Source organism: Sitophilus oryzae, unplaced genomic scaffold (genome assembly GCF_002938485.1).
Source record: "Sitophilus oryzae breed Bouriz unplaced genomic scaffold, Soryzae_2.0 scaffold_172_pilon_pilon, whole genome shotgun sequence".
Taxonomy (NCBI): domain Eukaryota; kingdom Metazoa; phylum Arthropoda; class Insecta; order Coleoptera; family Curculionidae; genus Sitophilus; species Sitophilus oryzae.
Window position 1 is genome coordinate 5,858,636 of NW_022146424.1, and position 22,341 is coordinate 5,880,976.

Consider the following 22,341-nt stretch of genomic DNA (forward strand, 5'->3'; position numbering starts at 1 on the left):
TTACAGTACGTCTGTCCGTTCTGTAGCTACGGGGTATCCATGAGAGGGGAAACGATATTCTCTCGATGTTCTTCGTAAAAAATTAGACGACGCGTCCCATCAATAAAAATTCGACAAATTTGCAAGTAGCCAATAAAATGAGTGGGCGGAGCGATTTGCGGTGACGTACTCGTCAAGTCGACGTATAAAATACATTGCTGTTTATTTAAATATTTTTTGTCCGCATTCCTTTCATAGACACAGATCCAGCAGATGTACTGTATATTGCAGAGCTAACTCAGCTAACCTCTTTATCATTATACGAGAATATTTGGAGTTTTCATTCATTGGAGTCAAAATTTGGTAAATTGGGTATCGAGTAAGGGAAGAGTCGCTGCTATAATATTAATAATACTCTTAGAAAGGTGTAACAAGGTAATTAACAACTTGTACTTACCTTAAAATCTCTTTTAAACTACACACAAACAGAACATTTATATAGAGCTTCCGAATAATAAAACAATAATGGCTGCTAACACATACCACTCCTAGAAAGGAGAAAGGAGAGAGGACACATAAGATACACTTGGTCGGTGTGTCTACGCTGAGGGTGCAGCCACACTATCCTAAAAACGGCGTATCGGCGTAACGGCGTAATGACCTTGAATAGATTTCCAGTAATTCTATTGGCTGAAATTTTTGACAGATGAATTTGACAGATAAAATTTCTGACAGATGAATGTTTCAGCCAATAGAATTACTGGAAATATATTCAAGGTCATTACGCCGTTACGCCGATACGCCGTTTTTAGGATAGTGTGGCTGCACCCTGAGGCTATCCGCGCATGGGCACACCTTCATTTCATGCTATAATGTAGACACAACAGTACACTATTACAAAGTGTCTATATAGATATTTATATTATGTGTATACGTCACATTTTTACAAGGTGTTTACTATATGCACAACTATGATACGAAGTATCACACATACATATGACTTATACATTGTATGTCTCATATACCGACGTCAGATTTCATCATTTTAATAATTATTTGTTACGTTACAAAAAACTCTTTAGAATCTTGAGTGCATACGGTATACAACTAGTAAACATTGTATCACACAATTCTATCAATATAAACCTACGTGTATCTCATATGTATATGTTAGAACTAGATGAACACTTAGGTTCACTTTAACATATGTTGTTTCTCATGTGTCTCCCTTGTAGAAACGTAATTTCATTTGGACGTGCTATATGGGATCCAACAGGAGTATAGCAGCGCAAGCAGGAACCAGTTTTGGCGATCCTGCTTCTCATGTGTTGCCAACTGGGAAGTCAGCAACCAAAATAAAAGTAACTATAGCTCAAAATTGGTAGGTGTGGCTGGGTTGGGATTTGAAGCAGGATAAATCAATACTTGTAGCAGCCCAAGCAGCATCGTATTTTATAATTCCTGCTTTCAATGAATTGCTAACTTTCCCGATCTTAAGGTACCTTCTTGTTGTTTTTAGCCATTTTAGTACCAATGGGTAATTTAGGTGATCCCCAGAGGTGAACTACCCATATTTTTCCTCAACTGCTTTTCAATCCTACTTGTAGGTAATTTAGGCATATGCACTCCTATAGTGATTTCAAACAATTCTTGTGGCTGTTTAGAAACGAGTTCAATGATATCGTGGTTGATTTCTGCAGATCCGGTTCATAAATATAGTAAAGTTTCGGCATTGTAGCGTTTGAGTAAAGTCAGTGCCAGAGGTCAGGGCAGTTAGCGCACATCACAGACAACATTCCCAACACTGAATAACAAAATAAATCAATTACTACCAACCATGTTGTATATTAACACTGTCAAATTTTCATCAAATATCTTTTATAAAGGATCTTTGACAAAGAAATTTGATAGTGTACAGGGTGGGCCAAATTAGACGCTTTTAAAGGGAAACATCCTTTTCTATAGGAGATAGACAAGAACTAATATCGGTGTCTGGAGCTCAATTTTTATCAAAAACATGATGGTGAAAACCGCACATGGAAATGGCTATGGAAAATTTGAAAATTTTGTACTTTTATGAAAACATTTCCAAAGCACTTTTTTACGTAGAATTTAATGGTTTAAGTATAGGTATATTTTTAATAATATTAATAAATTAAGAGTTACCAACAGAAAATTTGATTTTTATATGGGACACCTTGTATATTTTTAATTAATTGAAAATAATTTAAAATTGCCTTTCCAAAAATATAGCCAACTTGATATTTTGCTCGATTCCTCTTCGAAATACAGAGTTTTTAAAAATTCACTCATTTTGAATAAGTACATATACAGGGTGTTTGTACATATACAAATTCGAGGTACGAGCATTGGTATCTCGGAAACCGTAATAGATACAAAGATGGTTAAATTGGGGCAAAGTTGCTCCTTGGGATGTTCACCAACATGCTATCAAAGAAGTTTCAAAAATTTGACTGATTACTGAGCTTTTTCAGAAAAACGGATTTTTTTGAAAATCAATTTTATTTTTTCCTGTCGTTACTTTTTAGAAAATTAAAAAACTAATTGCACATTCTCATAGCCACTTTATTAGGGCTATCTGATAGTATTTTTAGATTTTCAAATTAGCTGATAATTTGTGAGATGCAGAGCTCAACTTGATTTTTTTAAATACGGACCTGCATTTTTTATTTGAGATTTTGAAATAACTCGGTCTCCTGAGTAGAATGATATGCCACACTTAATATTTTTTATGTTTCGGACATTTGAACACAATTTATTTAAACTAATTTTAAGTCCGGCTCTGTTTTTTTCTAATATTAAATCTATTCATCGTTACAATACTGATAATCTTTCAAACTTATAAATGACGTGGGGTAAAACATTAAATACGGAAAATAAAATGCAATAAAATAATAAAAAATGATATAAAATAAATAATATAAATATAATATAAACAATCAAATTATTTCGCCGGAGGAAAATTGGAAATGGTAGAACAATATAATATACCAGCGAGGTTCCTGTCCTCCATAAGAAGAAGATATGTTCAAAGAGCTTTAAACAAGATTGAACAAAAAATAAATTTGTGCATTAGAGAGGGTTGCAACCCTTTCGAACATGTAGAGCATTAGTAACTAGTTTGTAGAAGTTGATTTATTTATAATAACTACGATTAATATTATGCATATTATTAGATCGTACACTGAGATTTCAAATTCATTGAAAAATTGCGAAAAGTTGAAAATAATATCTTTAAATTGCTGACTTGAATATTATTTATTTGAATCTGTCAATTTTTCTCGATTTTCCTTATTCAATTTTAATTAGCGCTGATCAATATTCTTGCGATGAATATAATCAGATTAAATAATTTAAAAAACCAGAGTCGGACTTGAAAATATTTTAAATAATAATTAAATAGTTTTGTTGTTGTTAATGTTAAGGTACCCAAAACTAATGAAAAGTATCAAGTGTGGCATATCATTTTACTCAGGAGACCGAGTTCTTTCAAAACTTCAAATAAAAAATGCAGGTCCGTATTTAAAAAAATTAAGTTGGCCTCTGTATCTCACAAATTATCAGCTAATTTGAAAATCTAAAAATACTATCAGATAGCCGTAATAAAGTGGCTACGAGAATGTGCAATTAGTTTTTTAATTTTCTAAAAAGTAACGACAGGAAAAAATAAAATTGATTTTCAAAAAAATCCGTTTTTCCCAAAAAAACTCAGCAATCCTTGAAATTTTTAAAACTTTTTTGATGGCATCTTGGTGAACATCCCAAGGAGCAACTTTGCCCCAATTTAACCATCTTCGTATCTATTACGGTTTCCGAGATACCAATGCTCGTACCTCGAATTTGTAGCACCCTGTATAGAGGATTCGAACAGCGCCGGTTGTAATGCAAAAAAAATCTAGCTGTAAACAGCAATTAAAACGAAAATAATATTTGCAATGAGAGATGCAGAATTTTATAACAATTTAAACTATACTTATTTAACAATTATTATTATCTAATAACAATAATAATAAATTAATAAATAGCAAACCAAGACATGACATTTTCCTACAGGTATTCGACATGTCGACCGTCTTCTCTTATGGACAGACGGGACCCTTTTTGAACATTTCTCGCGGAATTTATTAACTCAGTGATGGTGAAAGATACCCTCGCATAACCGCTAAGTCTAATTCTAATTCTTGTCTAGATTATACGAGCAATTTAAACTTAAGGACCTTTGTCCTTCCGCAAAGATAAAAAAAATCCATAGGCACCAAGTCCTGTGGCCTCGACGGCCAACGGCTGGAACCTTGGTTAGCTATTCAATTATTTTCGAAATTGGCTGCAAAAATTTGCTGATAGCTTCAGCGTTCTGAAACGGTGCCTCGTCTTGCTGGAAAAAAAGTTCCATTAGTTGCAGATCATCAATAAGGAGTCCAAAGCCAACTAGCTGTCGTGCTACTAGTTAAAGTGACAAACTTTTTAAAATTCTGTATTTTGAAGGGGACTATAACAAAATATCAAGTGTGCTATATTTTTGGAAATGTAATTTTAAGATCTTTTCAGTTAATTAAAAATATACAGGGTGTCCCAAATAAAAAAATCAATTTTTCTGTTGATAACTCGCATAAATTATTAATTTTAGAAAATTATAGTTAAGTAGTGATGTAAACGAAATATCTACCCGTTACAAAGTAACAGGTATTTAACTAATACCCGAAGTAACTGTTCTCTAATACTCAAAATACCTGCTCCAAAATACCCGTTTTGTACATATGCAACACAAAATACTAAAATACCTACATCGATTGGTAGTTTCACAATAGGTTGCAGAAGGTTAGTCTGTGGTAGTTACCATCATGTTTTTGATAAAAATTGAACTCCATCAGGCACCGATATGACTTTTCGTCTATCTCCTATAGAAAACGTGTGTTTCCCTTTAAAAGCGTCCAATTTGAGCCACCCTGTACATCATTAATGTCCTTGACCTTCCAAAGTTTTATAATTAGGTTTAAATTTACAAATTTGTTATAGGTGAGTGGTACTCTTAATGATGTATCCTACATTTAAGCACCTTTGACACAGAAACTAGACTGCCGTGGAAATAAAATCTGCTTTATCTCTACCTACTCTACTGTCTCATTATTATATAAACTTTTTTCTTAAAGTTTGTAATTAAAATTTTGCATTTTTGTTTTAATGAGGTACATAATATAAGGATAATATTAAATATAACTACAATTTTCAAAAATGTAAAAAATCTAATTCAATATTATTTCTTTTAAATGTTTTTTTTTTATAATTTTATTAATGTATCATTATTATTTTTTAATTCTTGTAGGTATAAATAAACTAATATTCCCATATAAAAAGCTAATGTTAATTAAATTTCTGCATATTAGTCCCCATAATAAAAATATTAATAATGTCCCAAATACAGGGTCCGGCAATAGTGCGTCGGGCATCTGTAGCTCCTAGAATAAAAAACTTGAGAATTTTGTTTAAGTGCAGACCTAAAGTATGTACCAGGATGTATTTCAGGAAAATATTTTAGCTTCTATAGAGTGGCTCAAAAAAGTGTGAGTGGACCTGGATGATTTTTTTTAAATTGAACACCCTGTATATTATTGCATTTTTGGCTTCCTTTCAGATCATTTTACATAACCCTAAGATATGAATAAATATATTTCGATAGTTTCAGAGATATTAATAAATAAATAAAAAATAAATATTTTTCAGTCCTTTCTAAAAAAATTATTAAAAATACAAGAACTGTTCTGAAATCAAAACTATGTTAGGTATTTACTTTAGATGGTCTATTCTTACTTTGCTATAAATATGGTAATCGTAAAGCATACAGGATGTTCAATATTCTACGCCAAACTTTCTAAAATATATAATAATTTTTCTTTGTTTTTTTTTAAATGGAACACCCTGTATATTATTATTTTATTAGATGGAGAATTAAAAAATGAACATTTTTTGTATTTAAAGTATTTCAAAATTTTTAATAGTTTTCCGGATACACGCAGTATTATTTATAAAGAAAAATTATTTTATATTTTAGAAAGTTTGGCGTAGAATTTAGAACATCCTGTATGATTTACGATTTTCATATTTATAGCAAAGTAAGTACACACCATCTAAAGTAAATACCTAATATAGTTTTGATTTCAGAACAGTTCCTGTATTTTTAATAATTTTTTTAAGAAGAGCCGAAAAATATATATTTTTGATTTATTTTTGAATATCTCTGAAACTATCGAAATATATTTATTCATATCTTAGGGTTATGTAAAGTGATCTGAAAAGTAGCCAAAAATGCAATAATATACAGGGTGTTCCATTTAAAAAAAATTATCCAGGTCCACCCACACATTTTTGAGCCACCCTATAGAAGTTAAAATATTTTCCTGAAATACATCCTGGTACATACTTCAAGTCTGCACTTAAACAAAATTCTCAAGTTTTTTATTCTATGAGCTACAGATGCCCGACGCACTATTGCCGGACCCTGTATTTATTTTCTAAATGGACTCGCCAACATTATTTATATCAGTATAAAAATTCATATAGAAGAGTATTGGTTACAAAACAAATGAACAATAGGTATCTTGAATAAATATCTTTTAACTTGGCAATATTGATTTTACTTTGTTTGTTTAAAAATTAGTATATTTTTTCGAAAAAAGCTGTGTCTACCTATATGACATTTTTGGTATAAGCCGAAATAGCTCAGTTGGGAGAGCGTTAGACTGAAGATCTAAAGGTCCCTGGTTCGATCCCGGGTTTCGGCATAGTTTTTTATTTTTTTTCAGATTGATAAATTAATTTATCGCATGTGTATTGTAACTCATATGTGTAACTTCGACGATATAACTCAATACGAATTTTTACATTTTCTGTCTTTAAATTATTTTTTTTAAAATTAAAACCAGAGTAATTTTTTTTAAAGGTCATAAAAGTATTAATTTTTGCGACGTGATTGACAATATAAAAACATAATTTTGACAGGTATGATTTTAATGCCTAGGCGGAAAAAAAGTACAAAAATATATATATTATCTTTTTTAATTGTCTCTGATAATATTATTATTATTTAATTCTCTCTGATATTATTAAAGTGATATAAAGTCTCTGATAAAGTGTCAAATTCAACGAACGTTAGCCATCGTTTCTTGATATACCGGCGTATGATCGAAAAAAAAAACTGCGTCAGCCGTCGTGGCTATATATCATTTCCCAGCCAAGTAGACGCCGTTTTTTTTCATAATACGGTACTTTTAAAATATTTTTATATTAGGTATTTGGAATGTTTAAAATTGTTTAAAAAATTATTTGTTAAGTTTGAAAAAAAAATTGCATGTTCTATTTGTAATAAAAACGACTTTTGTACAAGGCTTATAATAATATCCTGTTATTTCTTCTTCTGTGATCCTGTCGTCAAACGTACAGCATTGCCACAGAAGGTATCATTTTTGTACTCCTCATAAAACAATACATCATTTATATACTTCTCTAAACGCTAAACAAAATAACAAACTCAATAAATAAAAGATCTTTATTTTGTACAAATTAGGCAGATAAACATTTATCATATTTTTACAGATAAATTTACACAGTCCCTTCAGCTGAAAAAAGTATACCAGTATACATTGTTGAAAAACCATTACCCAAAGAACCAATAAAAGCAATCAATTACATTTTTGAAAAAACAAACAAGAAAAAAAATTAATTTCTTCCTCTTAATTATAAATTAAAGACAGCTTTAAGTAAATAATAGTCACTTTTATTGGACCATTGGATGTACAAAAAACATGATCACATTTAAATCAGTACATTTCCTGGTTGCAAACCTGCAGCACACACCACTTCACTTTGTTGAGACCACAAATATATTTTTATACTACTCTTCTAACTTCAAAGAATCTCTTCAAGTAGTAGACTTGACCAAGGGTCATAGCGACTAGAATAAAAGCTTCAAAAAATGACCACATCACAACTCTAGAGTTTGTGTTTTCATTTATAGCTCGATGAATTCTGTCTCTAACTTGCATATACTCTTGTTCTTGTTTCACTGCAACCAGGGAAGCTACAAAATAAAAAAAATATTATAAAACTTAACATTTTTACTGTTTAAGACTAACCTGATAATTCTCTGATCATTTCTTCCAGTTTATTGGCTGTTTGACCTTCCTCTTGTCCATCTTGCTTAGGCGGCTCACCTACAGCTACATCAAACATTACAACTTTCGGAGTCATTGTAGACATTTTGTTTGAAAAGCAGAATGTATAGATTCCAGGATAATGAGCGGCAAACGTGTATTTTCCTGAACTTTGTCTCTCTTCTTCGTGTAATACTTTTCCATCAGGAGACATAATTCGAACATCTATATCCAAAAATCCTCCTTCTGCTATTTGAAAAGTCAAACCTACAAAGAGAAATAACTATGAAAAACATCATCAGAAACATATATTCTCCCAAACACAGATCAAGAAGGTTTAAATTGAAAAGATGTTTACCAAGTTTTGTGCCAGCTTCCACCTTCTCAAAAAAGCATTCCTCTGCATGTGCATCTACTGTTACAATATATCCGTAACAGTATTTAAAACATGATACCAGAAATGCTAAATATAAATAAGAATACTTCATTTTTCAGCCTTATTTTTGAATTGTTTTCCAAAAATTTAGAAAGGGCCGAAAGGGGCCACGTATTTAAATTTAACCTCTTTCGCAAACTTCAAAATAATCGCATAAAATTCCAGGAGCACCATATAAATCATATACGTAATCATATATAAATAATGCTGTAAAGTGCATCTATGGTACAGAGAAATACAGTTTCTCTATGATCTATGGTCAACAGGTTCAATAGGAGTCGTTTATGGTGGGTTCATACCAGGGGGGTGACAGTAAACCGGAAAATTGGAAACAGTTGTGGCGCGGTTCTACCCAGGCAGAAAGCATGGCCTTCTAGACTGTCCTAGACAAAAATCTGAATATTTCTATATGATTTCTGTCAGTTTCTGCTACGGAAAATTTTTATGCACGTCGGCGTCCTGTTCTTTTGTCTTTTGTACTATTTATGGTATATTTATTTATTCCTTGCCTAATTATATTATACATTTTACTTATGTGAAATTATAAAATAAATTAAATCCAAAGTGAAAATATTTGTAGGTTAGAATTAAGCGTGCGCAAAGCCGTTTTCACATAAAATAAAACAAGAAGTTAAAAGATAAACACTTCTTATTTTATTTGTTATTTTGGTAATGGTGTGGATCCGGTGGCTGACCTTGAAACGAGTTTTTGCTGCATAAACTCACAGACACTACGCATGCGCACATCTTCGATGTTGCCAGATTGCAAGTTATATTGGAATTATTTTCAGTAGAAAACAAATATGTGCTTTTCAGTGTTTTTTTGTCAATATATACCGTATGATCGAAAAAACGGCGTCCAGTTGGCTGGGAAATGACGATTGAGGACATTTCCCATATAAAATGACAGCGATCTTCATTTCATAGTCATCGCTGCCGCTATTTTTTTTCAATCATAGTACGCGGTATTATTTATATTACCTATTATTTTAATATGTCGCACAACATGTGAACGCTTATTATGTATTTTCATAGTCAATAAAATTAAATAGAAATAAAACTCTAGATTCCTATAATTAATCTAATTGCTCTAGATTATTATGTTACGTTTAAAAAGGGCTTTATTAAAAATTCGGGCAATTAAAAGGGACGTGTCCAAGTTTTTTCTTTTTTTTTTAATTTTTAAATGCTGTAGCTTCATGTCATGTTCATAATACTTAGTACTTCAATACATCAATACATATAATCAAATCTATTGTTGCCTGTAAATAACTAGAAATTAAATAACTTGAAAGAAATAAAATAATTCTAATAAGTTTAAAACCATTAAGAAAAAATCCGTAAATGATAATTTTTAATTCTAATGTAAATATATAAATGTTATTATTATTACACTTTTATATATTCATAATACTTTCATTTCACAATCTTCATTATCCTTCTTACCTTAATTTTTGATATCAAGATAAATCTGAAATTATAAAATTAATTATAGATTTTGTATTATTAAAACATTTGTTTTTAACTAAAAATAATTCGAAAATAAACTGCCATTTGGCAACATCGACGATGTGCGCTTGCGTAGTATCGATGATCAAATGCAGCAAATATGGGCTTCAAGGTCAGCCACCGGATCCACACCTTTACCGTTATTTTATTTGGCTGTATGAACGCATGTACGGTATCCCATATAACCAACTTTCTTATTTTATTTTATTTTATTCTTATTTTATTTTATTTGGCTGTATGAACCCACTATGGAGTGTAGAGGTAAGGAGAAACAACTCCGTGCATTAAAAAATGGTCAAAAAAAGGGAAGAATTAGGATGGCGCTGCTGTAGCAAAAACCTAAAATTTAAGACATGCGCCGAACATTTTTAGAACAGCTGATTCAAAAGACATAAATATTTGACGTGAATCATATACGTGAAGCCGGGGACAGTGAAATAGGAAAATTGGAACAGTTAATAGTGTCATTCCTGTCATTCTCCTCACGACAAGTATATGGGCTGCCGAGACAAGGACAGCAATGTTTCTGTCTAACTATTGTCTAACTTCACAGTGTTTAGAATTGACAGAATTCAGTTTCAGAGACAACTTCAGATTTGTTCTAGAACAATTAGAAACATTCGACGCCATATTAATTCATTCCGTTTAGTTTCGTTTTGAAGTTCAATTTAATATTTCGGCTGAAATTTATAAATATAAAGGTAATAAAGCATATAAAATATATATTACATGAAGAATCCCGGAGAAATGACGTTTCTGGTAGTAGGTATGTCCTATGTATATGAAAATAGGTAGTAAATAAACACGGTTTTTTACATTTTTGATGCAAGAAAATGGTGTTATAATCTCTTTGATCGGCGATTTTTTTGAAAATGGAAACAATTTACAGCAAGGTAAGATCATTTTAACTATAGCCAACATTTAGCATTTATTGTCAATAATGCACAAATCGACTGATGAATCTGATTATGTTATTCGACTAAGTCTCTTTTGCTTCTTTTGATTTATAAGCCAGGTCTCTTTGGGGAATAATGGACGCTTTTTTTAAACAGTATATTTATATTTTATACCTATTGATATTTTTACATTGTTAATTTTAGTATAAAAAAATTTGTTTGTTTTCAGGTTTTTGTATAAGCCTCCTGTTTTCATGTTCCTGTGTCCGTTTTCTGTCCTTGAAGTCTGCGAATACGTGTGTTTATTTACAAATTACTGTGTCATGCTTATACCTTAACTAATTATTTACGTTAAAAGTGCATATAATTAACTAATTGGTATTGAAGCACATAATCTCTTCATATTTTTATATTTATTTAGCCTGTTCCATATTTCAAATAAATATATGTGAATAAATTATTTTTGGTTTTATCATGAAAAGAAAAAATACAAAATACATTTGAACTGAAAGAGGGTCTAATAACAACCGAAACGGAAATGAAATTGAAGCCATCATGTCCTTATCATGTCAACCTGTCAATTGGAAAAATTAGTCTCTCCAGACGACAATGAAGTTTTCGGTGGCGTATCGTGTTTCCAATGATTTTAACACAGAGTTGACACTTCTTTCTAGTTAATTATTTTATGCGTGAAGCCGCGGGTTTCAAAAAATACAAATTTATTTTCATGTCGCATGAAATAAATTACAGATTTTTATTCAGCAGCAATAGACTAGGTTTTTATTGTCTATATTTCTGCAAATGTCATTCAAGACGACGAAAACATTATTCTGATTGTTCTAGCTTAAAATTAATGTTAATTATAATTAAGAAAAATTATTTAAAGTAATAATTGGTGATGGGTTTAAAATAAATATAATGCAGCTTTTAAAATAACTTCATACCTACATTTATTTAGTATAAAAGTAAGTCAACATGTGGTTTTATTATCATTATTCAGAAGCAATAGACTGAAAGCCTCTTTTTTATTTTTTCTCATAAGTTATTTCTGTAAACTTATTCAAGATGAAAAAAATTTAGTTTAAAAATTAATGTTAATTATAATTGGGAAAACTTTATTTAAAGTTTAATTGATGTTAAATAAATATAATGCAGGTCAAAAATAACGTAACACATTTTATTTAGTATAAAAATTAAGCCAATATAATGTAATTTTATACTGCAAGTATTTATTTACGTTTTGCCATCGTAGTTGCTATTCATTCAGAATAGGATTTAAATGTTCGATAGTCGGATGGCTTAACTACCTTAATATCAACTACTTCTAGACAAGAATCGTGTGCAGTATTATCTTCTTTTCACTCCCAGCTATTCCAACATGGCTTGCATGGCTTTGGGACGTGGAATAATATAATTTTATAGCCCTCCAGATCCTCATGTCTTCCTTGTAGTTCACCCAATAGAATCACTCGCAGCTTCCTCCCGTTGGTAGTTACATTCATTCAGAATAGTGATTTTAAATATATTTGGTAGTCGGATGGTTTAACTATCGTAACAATAACTACTTTTAATAATTCTTTTCACTCCTTGCACTATAATTTGCATCCCACGATTGTAATATTTTCCTTTGAATTTCGCTTCCTATTGTCCCATGGCTTGAGACGTAATGTTATAGCCCTTCCAGATCCTCATGTATATCCCTTTCCTTTGTAGTCCACCCAATAGAACCTTTCTTAGCTTCCTCTGAAGTTGGTAGTTTCCATTCATTAAGAATAGTGGATTTTAAACATGTTTCGTACTCGGATGGTTTAACTGTAACATCATAGCCAGTCTGTATACCAACACATAATGGCCAAACTTCAACAGACTTTGGCTATCTGCTATAAACCTCATCAGAAGAAAATATTTTTTGATCCAAAGTTTTTTTTCGCATAACAAATTACCAATTTGTTAATTCATTACAACATTGAATAAAAGATGCAAAGTGTTTATACATACTATAATAGATAAATCTTCATTTAAAATTATGTGATAGATCTGCTTGCTTGTAGGATCTAGACTGATAAACTCTAATTTCTTTTATTGATATAACCACAAAGTAGTAATGCTGAAATTTTGCTTTTTGATTTGTGCAATAAGGTCCATTATTTCCATTATTTGATGCTGTTATTACTCTACAAAATGTTGATTCAAGGATGTTTATGTGTATAATATTACTATTTATGTGTATATAATAATACTGTATGATCGAAAAAACACGGCGTCTAGTTACTTTGAATGACATCTCGATGACATTCTCATATCATTTACATATAAAATGACAGCAATCTTCATTTCATAGGCATCGCTGACGCTGTTTTTAATTCAATCAAATTGTACTTACGGGTATAATATTCATTTAATGGTTCCTGTTTTTAGTTGCTGGTGTTCATATTTTGGTTTCATTCTGTTGTTGCTCTACAAAATGTTAATATTTATGTGTATAACATTACTCTTCTGTGTATAATAATATATACTTATGTGTATAATATTCATTTAATGGTGCCCCTTCTTGCTTGTTGCTGTTGTTGCAATCTAGAATTTAAATTAACCTGAGGCAGTAGGTAGAGCTTCATCCTCCAATATTTTCCTATGTAAATACTAAAGTGGACAGTATTTCTGATGAATTTTATCATAAACTTTAACACATCTTGTTCTTTAAAACGAAACTGCCATACCTTATCTGTAGATTTCAAAGCAATATCTAAATGCTGTTGACCATCACTGTAATCTAATTTGTTTGAAAATCACCTAATATTATCCTGATGATTTTGATTTTTACCAGATTATTAAAATACAGCACTTACAGTTAACTATATTTCTTGAAAGTACCTACAATTTTATGTGGCTTCCTACTTTAACTTGTTTAAAAAAATGCCAACAATTTGTGCATGTCTGTCAAACTTTAAAATCATTAAAAATAAATTTTATTCAGGTTGTAACTTTATAAAAAGGATTGTAAAAATATACTTTGTAACATGTATGTCAATAATCTATTGAATGTTTACTACACTTTTTGATTGACTCTCCTACTTTACATATAATACAAATAATACAATACTGAATTTATATTATGTATTTTACAGGCTTTGCCTTTGCTCTTTATTTTTCCATCAGCTATTCAATCAACTTCGCACCACATACACTTTAACCATTGTTAAATAATAAATAAAGCACAAAATATTGATAAACAATAATTATTTTATATTCTAAAAAATAAAAAAACTTTTTTTGGGTAATGTTTGGTTATATTTGGTTATATTTATTTTTATTCTCTATCTATGGTTACTTTTCATTTTTTAGATTTATGCGTTTTTAGCGCCACTGTGGTCATTTGGCGAACCCTTATTCTTCCCATTTTGTGACCACTTTTTCAATAAAAGTCCCATAAGAGTTATTTCTCCTTACCTCTACACTCCATAGAACCCACCATTAAAAAAAAAATATCAGTTTTGCCAACCTATACTGTCAACAACTGTCAATTGATATAGGTTAGGTTTCTAATCTAATGTTTTTTAAATATTTAAGACCTAAACCAGCCTAAACTTATTTTTGTCTTTCGCTTTACAACTTTTAATTATAATGATGGATATAGAAGATGCCGATGATCCAATGGAAATAGACGAACCCGTTCCAATAGCTCCTATAATAGAAAGGCTGTCGAAAAGTATTGAAAGCGACAAAGCCGAAAACAGCAATAACACAGGGCCCCCAAAAGTTCTTACTACTGCAACACCATCAAAACAAGTCGAGAGGTAAATATCTATCGCCGTTTTAACCAATACACTACAAGTTTTAACTTTTAATTCAAGTTCATCCAGTATTGTTATTTTGGATGATGACGATGAAGACCTGATAATAGCTCCTGCCAATACATCTACTTCTATTGAACCGGCAAAAGAAACTGCAACTGCTGCTTCGAGTAAGTAACAATTTACATGTAGTTATTCACTATTTATCTAATCGTTTTTTTAAGTTAATACAGCAAAAGATGTAATAATTGATTTGGTTGAGAAACCTAAAAGTAATAGATGCATCAATACAAATTGTATTGGATCAAGTGAAAAATTTACATATGCTCCAGATTTTTGCCTCTCATACTTCAGGTAGGTTTATTTATTAAATATTATGTTATTTTTATAAAGTATTTTTTAGAGTAAAAAAATCATCAGGTGACAACGAAGAAATTTGCGAGGATTGTTATTATAAAGCTATAGAAGATAATGATAAATTAGCTACTAGTTTAATAGAAGGTTGAGTTTTTTACAAATATCTGAATAATTTTTGGTTAAAGTACTTGTTTTAGGAAATCTACTATTTAAAGTAGATTTTCCTATCATAAATGAAACTCTACAAATAGATGATTCAGATGAAGAAGATGAGAAACCAGACAATAGGGAATATATATCAGATGAAAATTTTAAATTTATTAGTGAAAATATTGAAGAAATTCTTATGGAAACAATTGAGAAATTTGATATTAAAAATCATATAGAAAAGGAAAAACACTTCTTAACTGAGGAGGCAAAAAAAGTTGAAGGTAACTGAAAAAAATTATGGGAACATTTTATTACACAGTTTTCATTTTCAATTTAAGCTGATTGTGAAGAACTAACTGCAAAAGTGAATGAGATCCGTACTACTTTGGATAAAATTCAAATTGATTTATACAACCAATTTCGCCCTGAAATTAAATCTTTAAAAGGGATGATTATATTAGATGACTATTCTATGAGTCCAGGGATACAAGTGTATCCAGGTAAAACAAAAAAATTAATTAAAAATCTACTTAAAATTTGTACTATGTTATTTGACTATTAGATATTTCTAACTAAATTTGATTTTTTTATGTATTTTCTAGAGCTAAAAAGTTACCTTGAAACATCAAGAAAAAGTGCTAGGATTCAGCAAAAACCTGTTAGTTATACAGATGATTTGAAGGCAGATGAAGCTGGTCAAAACACAACAAACGTTGAAGTGCCTATGCCTAAAGATTTGCCCAAGAATATGCTCGTGGATAAACCTGCTCCACAACCAGGTATCAACTTATATTTTTTGTTGTTATTTTATTTAATTTTTGACATGTTTTATTAAGGGGGTAATAACTTTTCGTCTGTACCTGTATAAAACTATTCAGTGAAAAAATATACATTTCCGTGATTTTTTATGTAAAAAATGTCTCTTTGTAAAAATCGCTATGACCGACCGTTCTCAAGATATTTAGAATGGAAATAGTCAATACATTTCATTATTGACAAAAATGTTGAGTAGATTATAGTTATTTGACTGAAATTACAAAATTAGGACCTTTTTATTTTTTTAAATTAATCATAAATTTTTCTTTGAAAAAAATGATGATAAAACTATTTCTGTTAAACTTTAGGAGCAAAAACATTTCAAATTTATGATTTCAGTCTAATAACTATTTAAGCTTGATTTTCATGCATCCGTTGTCCGACGATACGTTGATACGCTATTAATTTTATTGGTAGAATTTAAAGACTTTGATTGGTTAGAAAATAACGCAGTTTTTAATTTTTTGCATTTTTATGCCTCCGTTTATCGGATATACGTTGGTGTCATTTTATATTTTCGTTTCCATAACGAGTTTGCTATTTTACTTATATTTTTATTAAGGTTAGATCATAGACAAACAAATAAAAAGAGACAAATACCATGGTAAAGAGTGGGACCGCGTTCCCGTAGCGCAACTCAGAATAACAATTTTGAAACCAATTAGCAGGACCATGGCAGAACGTACGTCTTTATTGCTGTCTTTCTTTATTATGTGTGCTTTATATGAAAAAGAAAGAGATAGGTATAAAACGTATCGTAAGACATTATCGTACATTCTGGCTAGCGGAAAATTTAAATTAGCCTTTATTAGTAGTATTCTTTCATTCTGAAACTGAAAATTTTCACTTAAACTGATTTATTCCCTGTACCACGTAAAGGGAACGTGGTGTAGGGAATAAATCAGTTTAAGTGAAAATTTGCAGTTTCTTTCAGAACAAAAGAGTACTACTATTATAAGAGAAATTATAAAAAAAATCAAAAATTGTACTGTTATATAAACATATTTATTTATACATAAAAATAAATAAACTTTTTATAATATAATAACAAAAAATAACAGTGTTTATTCCACCCACCTACCAATTTTAAATGCAGAAGAACTGACTGTTGCAGGAAACGGTCGGCCAGTTTTTTTAAAGGGCATTAAAAATCTAATTTTCGAAAAAACTGTTTAATTGCAATAACAAAGTGAATATCCAAGCAAAGAAGACTTTACGAGAATCATGATCCTGAACCATTTTCAAGTCCAGTTTTAATCCTAAAACAAAAGTAAAATAGGTATATTAATAAAGTTTCTGGTTACTATAAACCAGCTATAAACCTACCCAAAAAATGAAAAAAAATAATTGTATTAATTTGTTATGTTAAGAGAGGTTCGAAATATTTTTGACACTACTACTTCTACTTTTTTCTTAATAAGATGATAAATATAACTACTTACTTTTATTTTACCGGGTGTCTTTAACATATCTATCAGAGAAAGGGGGCACCAATACATATAAAAAATAGATGATACTTGCTCCTGCAGCAAATAAAATAACAAATAGTATAACCGAACGTTATAAGTAACAAAATATAAATACCTATCTATATGGAACAAAGGAATTTGTTCCCTATCCATATTCATAAGTCAATAAAATGGAGAGTTTAGAAAAAAAAGGTAAATCACCAAAAGAAAAATTACGAATTGTCATGATGTTGTCATCTTGGTTGTCATGATGACGAAAACGAAAGGCGATTGTTCTAATTCCTATTTAGAAATTACGTTTTATATGGTTGCTTCTTTCTCTCTTGTTATATTAGAATGAGATAGTGGGCCCAATAGACGCAATGCGCAGATCAACATAAATAGAACGAAATTTTGCGTTCTGAGCTTTGAATAAGAAGACTAAGGAAGGAGCATATCAAAAATCTTAGGTACACCGCGATGGGCCTCAAATATGGCCGACTTAAATTCCGGTTTATCAGTGCCGTTCTAATTTTATTTAAAAAATGTAAAACTATGATGTAGGGTAGGCGTGGGGTAGACTCAATAATTTGTTATTTTATTTTACGTTGTGCATAAATGTTGGTAGTTATTAAAATTGTTATAAAAATATATAATTCTAATAAAAATAGATAAGTTATAATAAGTATTTATTAACACAAACATCCGATACGCTACTGAAGCAGGTAAGCCAAATTAACGTATCTAAATTCTTTGACATCTAATCTTTGACAAGTAATAAATAAAAGCTAAAATGCAAGAAAAATATATGATTTAGTTAATTTAAGTGAATTTCATAAATGATCGGTTTACTACACGTATGTATATTATATAGTCACTTACTAGCGAAAAGTTGTTCCATTATTTCACTCAATTTTTGCCGATATCTACCGCACGCTACACAACCAACTATTTTAAAGTCTTTTTCGATAAATCGCGACAGTGTCACTGTTAATTTAAGTTCTGCCACAATTTCCATCTAGATTTACTACCTTTATACAACTATCAGTAGTAGAATAAATAATAAATAACATAAAATAAGCTCCGTAAAGACTGACAATTCCACAAAATTTCAAATCAAATTCAAATGTGTCAAATGAATCGTCAAACAGAACTGTCAAGATCCCCACCCTAGAGAGCTTTTATGGTGGCTTTTCCGCCCACCATGCATGAATACATGGATAGCATTATGCTCCTTCCTTAGTCTTCTTATTCAAAGGTTCTGAGTTGCGCTACGGGAACGTTGTCCCTCTCTTTGCCATTTAATTTGCCAGTCTCTTTTTATTTGTTTGTCTATGGGTTAGATTAAATTTGTCAAAAAAGTGTCCAAACGTCTGTTATCGTATGAACGGGTCCGTTGACGGGCTGAAGTAAAATATTTACGGATGACTTCTTTTTTTCTTTTTCGTATCCGGACCATATAGGTACATAATGTACAATTATAATTTAAAATTCTTTAGCCCAGTACCGGGCGACGTCTAAAGCATTTTCATCGGCGTTCCATAAATTTTCAAGGGTACATGTATGAGGGCATCTTTGCATGAGAGCAGATGCTCCATATTTTGATTTCGCCGCATTCACATTTTGTGTCTTCATCCGTGATAAGTCCCCATTTCGCTTTGTTGGTTTTAACAGGCGCTACTCCTGTTCTGATGCGGTTTAGGGACTTCCACGTGACCCAATCAAGATGTTGGCCTGCAGAATCTTCTTCTCTAAGAGGATAATCAAGCGGTGGATCTTCTTGAACAGTTTTTAAAAAGTTTTCCGAGATCGGAGTCTGCTTGATCCTTGGAACTCGCCAAAAGCGGATGGCGCTCGTCGAACATCTGTTTAAACTTTCAGTGTGTTCAGCCGCTTTGCGCCGCTGTGAGGGAGCTGCAAATCCGGAGGCTCTGTAAAGTTGAAATAAGCTTGTTGCTTTCATATACCCTGTTGTTATTCGGCACGTTTCATTTAAAGCAACATCAACTTGTTTGGCATGGCTCGATCTATTCCATACAGGACAGGCATATTCTCCCGTTGAAAACATAAAGCCCGTGCAGTTGTTTTTAAGACAGATGGATTTGCGCCCCACTTGCTTCCAGTTAGCCTTCTCAAAATGTTATTTCTAGCGCTGACTTTCTTGCGAGTTTTCTGACAGTGGTACCTATATGTTAAGGTCCTGTGTAGTATCACTCCGAGATACTTCGGCTTTTCTGTATGCTCCAGTAAACTATCTCTCCACCAGATATTAAGTTTTGTTGCAGCGTCTCTATTGCGTAGTTGGAAAGCGGAAACCTGCGTCTTGGAAGGGTTGGGTTTAAGTGAGTTCCGGTCGTAGTAACTAGCCATTGTGTTAAGTCCACCTTCCAGTTTTTGTTCGACGCTGGGAAAGCTGGTATCTTGTACAGCTATTGCCAGGTCGTCAGCATAAAGAAAATGTTTTGAGTAGGCAGGGAGAGGTTGATCGTTGGTATATATATTAAATAGCATTGGCGCCAAGACGCTTCCTTGGGGCAGCCCATTCCTTTGAGTTCTCCATCTGCTCTTACTATTGTTCAGAGTGACATAAAAGCGTCGGTTCTGCATCATGTCTCGATCACTTTTACCAGGTTATAATCCTTAATTGTAGCATATATTTTTAGTTAGAGGTGTTTATGAATGATGGTATCATATGCGGCGGTTAAATCGACAAGAGCGACTCCAGTGATCAGCTTCTCCTCGTATCCCTCTCGATATGCTCTGTAAGAGCCAAGACCTGCCCAGTGCATGATTTTCCCGGCCTAAAGCCCGCTTGCTGAGGAATAAGTTTCGATTCTACGATTTTCTCCATGCGTCTGAGAATCATTCGCTCGTAAACTTTGTACAAATGACACAACAGGGAGATCGGTCTGTAGCTACTGGCCAGTCCTGGATCTTTAGCCGGTTTCAGCAGTGCTACAACTTTAGATTTTCGCCAAGATTTCGGGATTTTGTGGCTGTCGGTACACTCTTGAAAAAATTTCAAAACCCACATTTTTGTTGCTGGGCCGAAGTTTTTAATCTGCTCGGTACACAAATCGTCCACGCCTGCTGCCTTTACGGATGAAAAGTCGCGCGAAAACGCTATGACCAATCAGAGCACCGTCGGACCAACGTATCAACGTACCGTATGATCGAGAAAAAACGGCGTCAGCGATGGCTATGGAATGAAGATCGCTGTCATTTTATATGTAAATTTATATGGGAAATGTCGTTGATGTTCATTTCCCAGCCAACTGGACGCCGTTTTTTTTTCGATCATACGGTATAACGGATGAATAAAAATCAAGCTTTAGTCAGCATGTTTAATTTATGTCAATGATGACAGGTATTGATAAATTCAATTTCAAATATCTCGAGAACCATTACACGTAGCGACTTTTACCAAGAGACCTTTATCTTTATACGTAAAAACCGTCGCAAATGTATATTTTTTACTCATTAGTTTTATACAGGTACGTATGTAAAGTTATTACTCTTCAAACTAGTTAAAAAATATGTAGGTGGCGCACTCTACAAGTAGGAGTCATATTGACATCAAATCAAATTTCTCATGCCAAAAAACTCCCAGATACCAATTTTCATCCAAATATTGACGTTACTTCAGAAATTATTTTAAAAAAAAATTAAAATAAAAATGAAACTTCTACACCCTGTATTTCAGAAACTAAGCATTTTAGAACATACATTTATACAAACTTTTTTACTCATTTTTATATGCAGAATATGCTGCCGAAGTTTCCGGAATACAGTTCGGACCACCCTCTATAATAGAATGTTTTCCCACAATGATCTTGTTCGTGACTTCTCTTGATTACACCACTAATCAAAATTTTTTTGTAGAGGAAATATATTACATAAAGAGAGAGGGCAATCCTCAGGCATCTTGGATTAAAGCTCGACTCAACTTAATTATTACTCCAAACACTCCTTACAAGAACCAGGTATGGAAAACTACACACTACAAGCTGACAGAGCTGAAGCAACAGAAAGAGCGAATATTAAGTGGCAAAGATATAGGTGACGTAGACATAAATAAATTCGTTGCATATATAATTTTTAGTATTTATTTTCAGCATATACTGCGGCTTGTAAGTCTCGTTTAGGCGTTGGCACTAGAGTCATATCAGTGTTCAAATCCGAACATAACTCCCCTAACGTTAAAAAAACTAGAAATGATCCTTTCTATGCTGGCGTAGTAGGTGAACATCCTGTAGAATCAAATAAATATCGGTAAGTGACGTACAATTTCTAATATATAGGGTGTCCCAATATTCCGTGGACATAGAACTACTATGAATTTTTAGAATCAAAATAAGTTCATTGGACACAATTTACCTCTATACAGGGTGTCCCACAAATAAGTGCAAATATTTTAACTGGTAGTATAATTCAACCCCAGAAACACGCCTATGAATTTTTTTTTTCGCAAAATTTTTTTTGGAAAATTCGAAATTTTTTTTGGATTTTTTTTTTTTAGTTTTTAGTTAAAAAACATAATTTCCTGATAATATGGTAACATAGGTATTAGGTTAAATTTACAAGAAAATCCAGAAAAGATCCGGTGGTTCTCAAAATTTTAGCAAAAAATCATTTTTTTTGAAATTTTCAAAGTAAAATAACTCCGTTATTTTGGACTTATTAGAAAAACGATAAAGAGAAAATATGTTTCTTTTATCGAAATCTACCATCCCTTAAAATATTTGCACTTATTTCTGGGACACCCTGTATAAAAGTGCTTTGTTTCTCAAT

General features: G+C 31.7%; 2 protein-coding genes and 1 non-coding gene across 3 annotated transcripts in view; 2 read left to right on the top strand and 1 right to left on the bottom strand.

The window, feature by feature from the left end:
- Positions 1–6,706: 6,706 nt before the first annotated feature.
- Positions 6,707–6,779, top strand: Trnaf-gaa. The gene has a single exon. It is a non-coding gene; the product is annotated as a tRNA-Phe (tRNA).
- A 1,043-nt stretch (positions 6,780–7,822) lies between these two features.
- On the bottom strand, positions 7,823–8,739 carry LOC115881682 (transmembrane emp24 domain-containing protein 2-like). Its single transcript, XM_030899271.1, has 3 exons — positions 8,506–8,739; positions 8,130–8,414; positions 7,823–8,074 (listed from the first exon to the last, which is right to left on the bottom strand). The coding sequence occupies exons 1-3, from the start codon at positions 8,633–8,635 to the stop codon at positions 7,884–7,886; spliced, it is 606 nt and encodes a 201-aa protein (XP_030755131.1). The 5' UTR covers positions 8,636–8,739; the 3' UTR covers positions 7,823–7,883.
- Positions 8,740–14,491: 5,752 nt separating this feature from the next.
- Positions 14,492–22,341, top strand: part of LOC115881509 (histone-lysine N-methyltransferase eggless) — a 31,118-nt gene continuing 23,268 nt past the window's right edge. Inside the window, exons 1-9 of the mRNA XM_030899022.1 lie at positions 14,492–14,782; positions 14,840–14,949; positions 15,004–15,133; positions 15,183–15,280; positions 15,334–15,567; positions 15,625–15,786; positions 15,889–16,065; positions 21,433–21,609; positions 21,666–21,822. Coding sequence (XP_030754882.1) covers positions 14,610–14,782; positions 14,840–14,949; positions 15,004–15,133; positions 15,183–15,280; positions 15,334–15,567; positions 15,625–15,786; positions 15,889–16,065; positions 21,433–21,609; positions 21,666–21,822 — 1,418 coding nt within the window. The 5' untranslated portion in view covers positions 14,492–14,609. The remainder of the gene's footprint in view (positions 14,783–14,839; positions 14,950–15,003; positions 15,134–15,182; positions 15,281–15,333; positions 15,568–15,624; positions 15,787–15,888; positions 16,066–21,432; positions 21,610–21,665; positions 21,823–22,341) is intronic.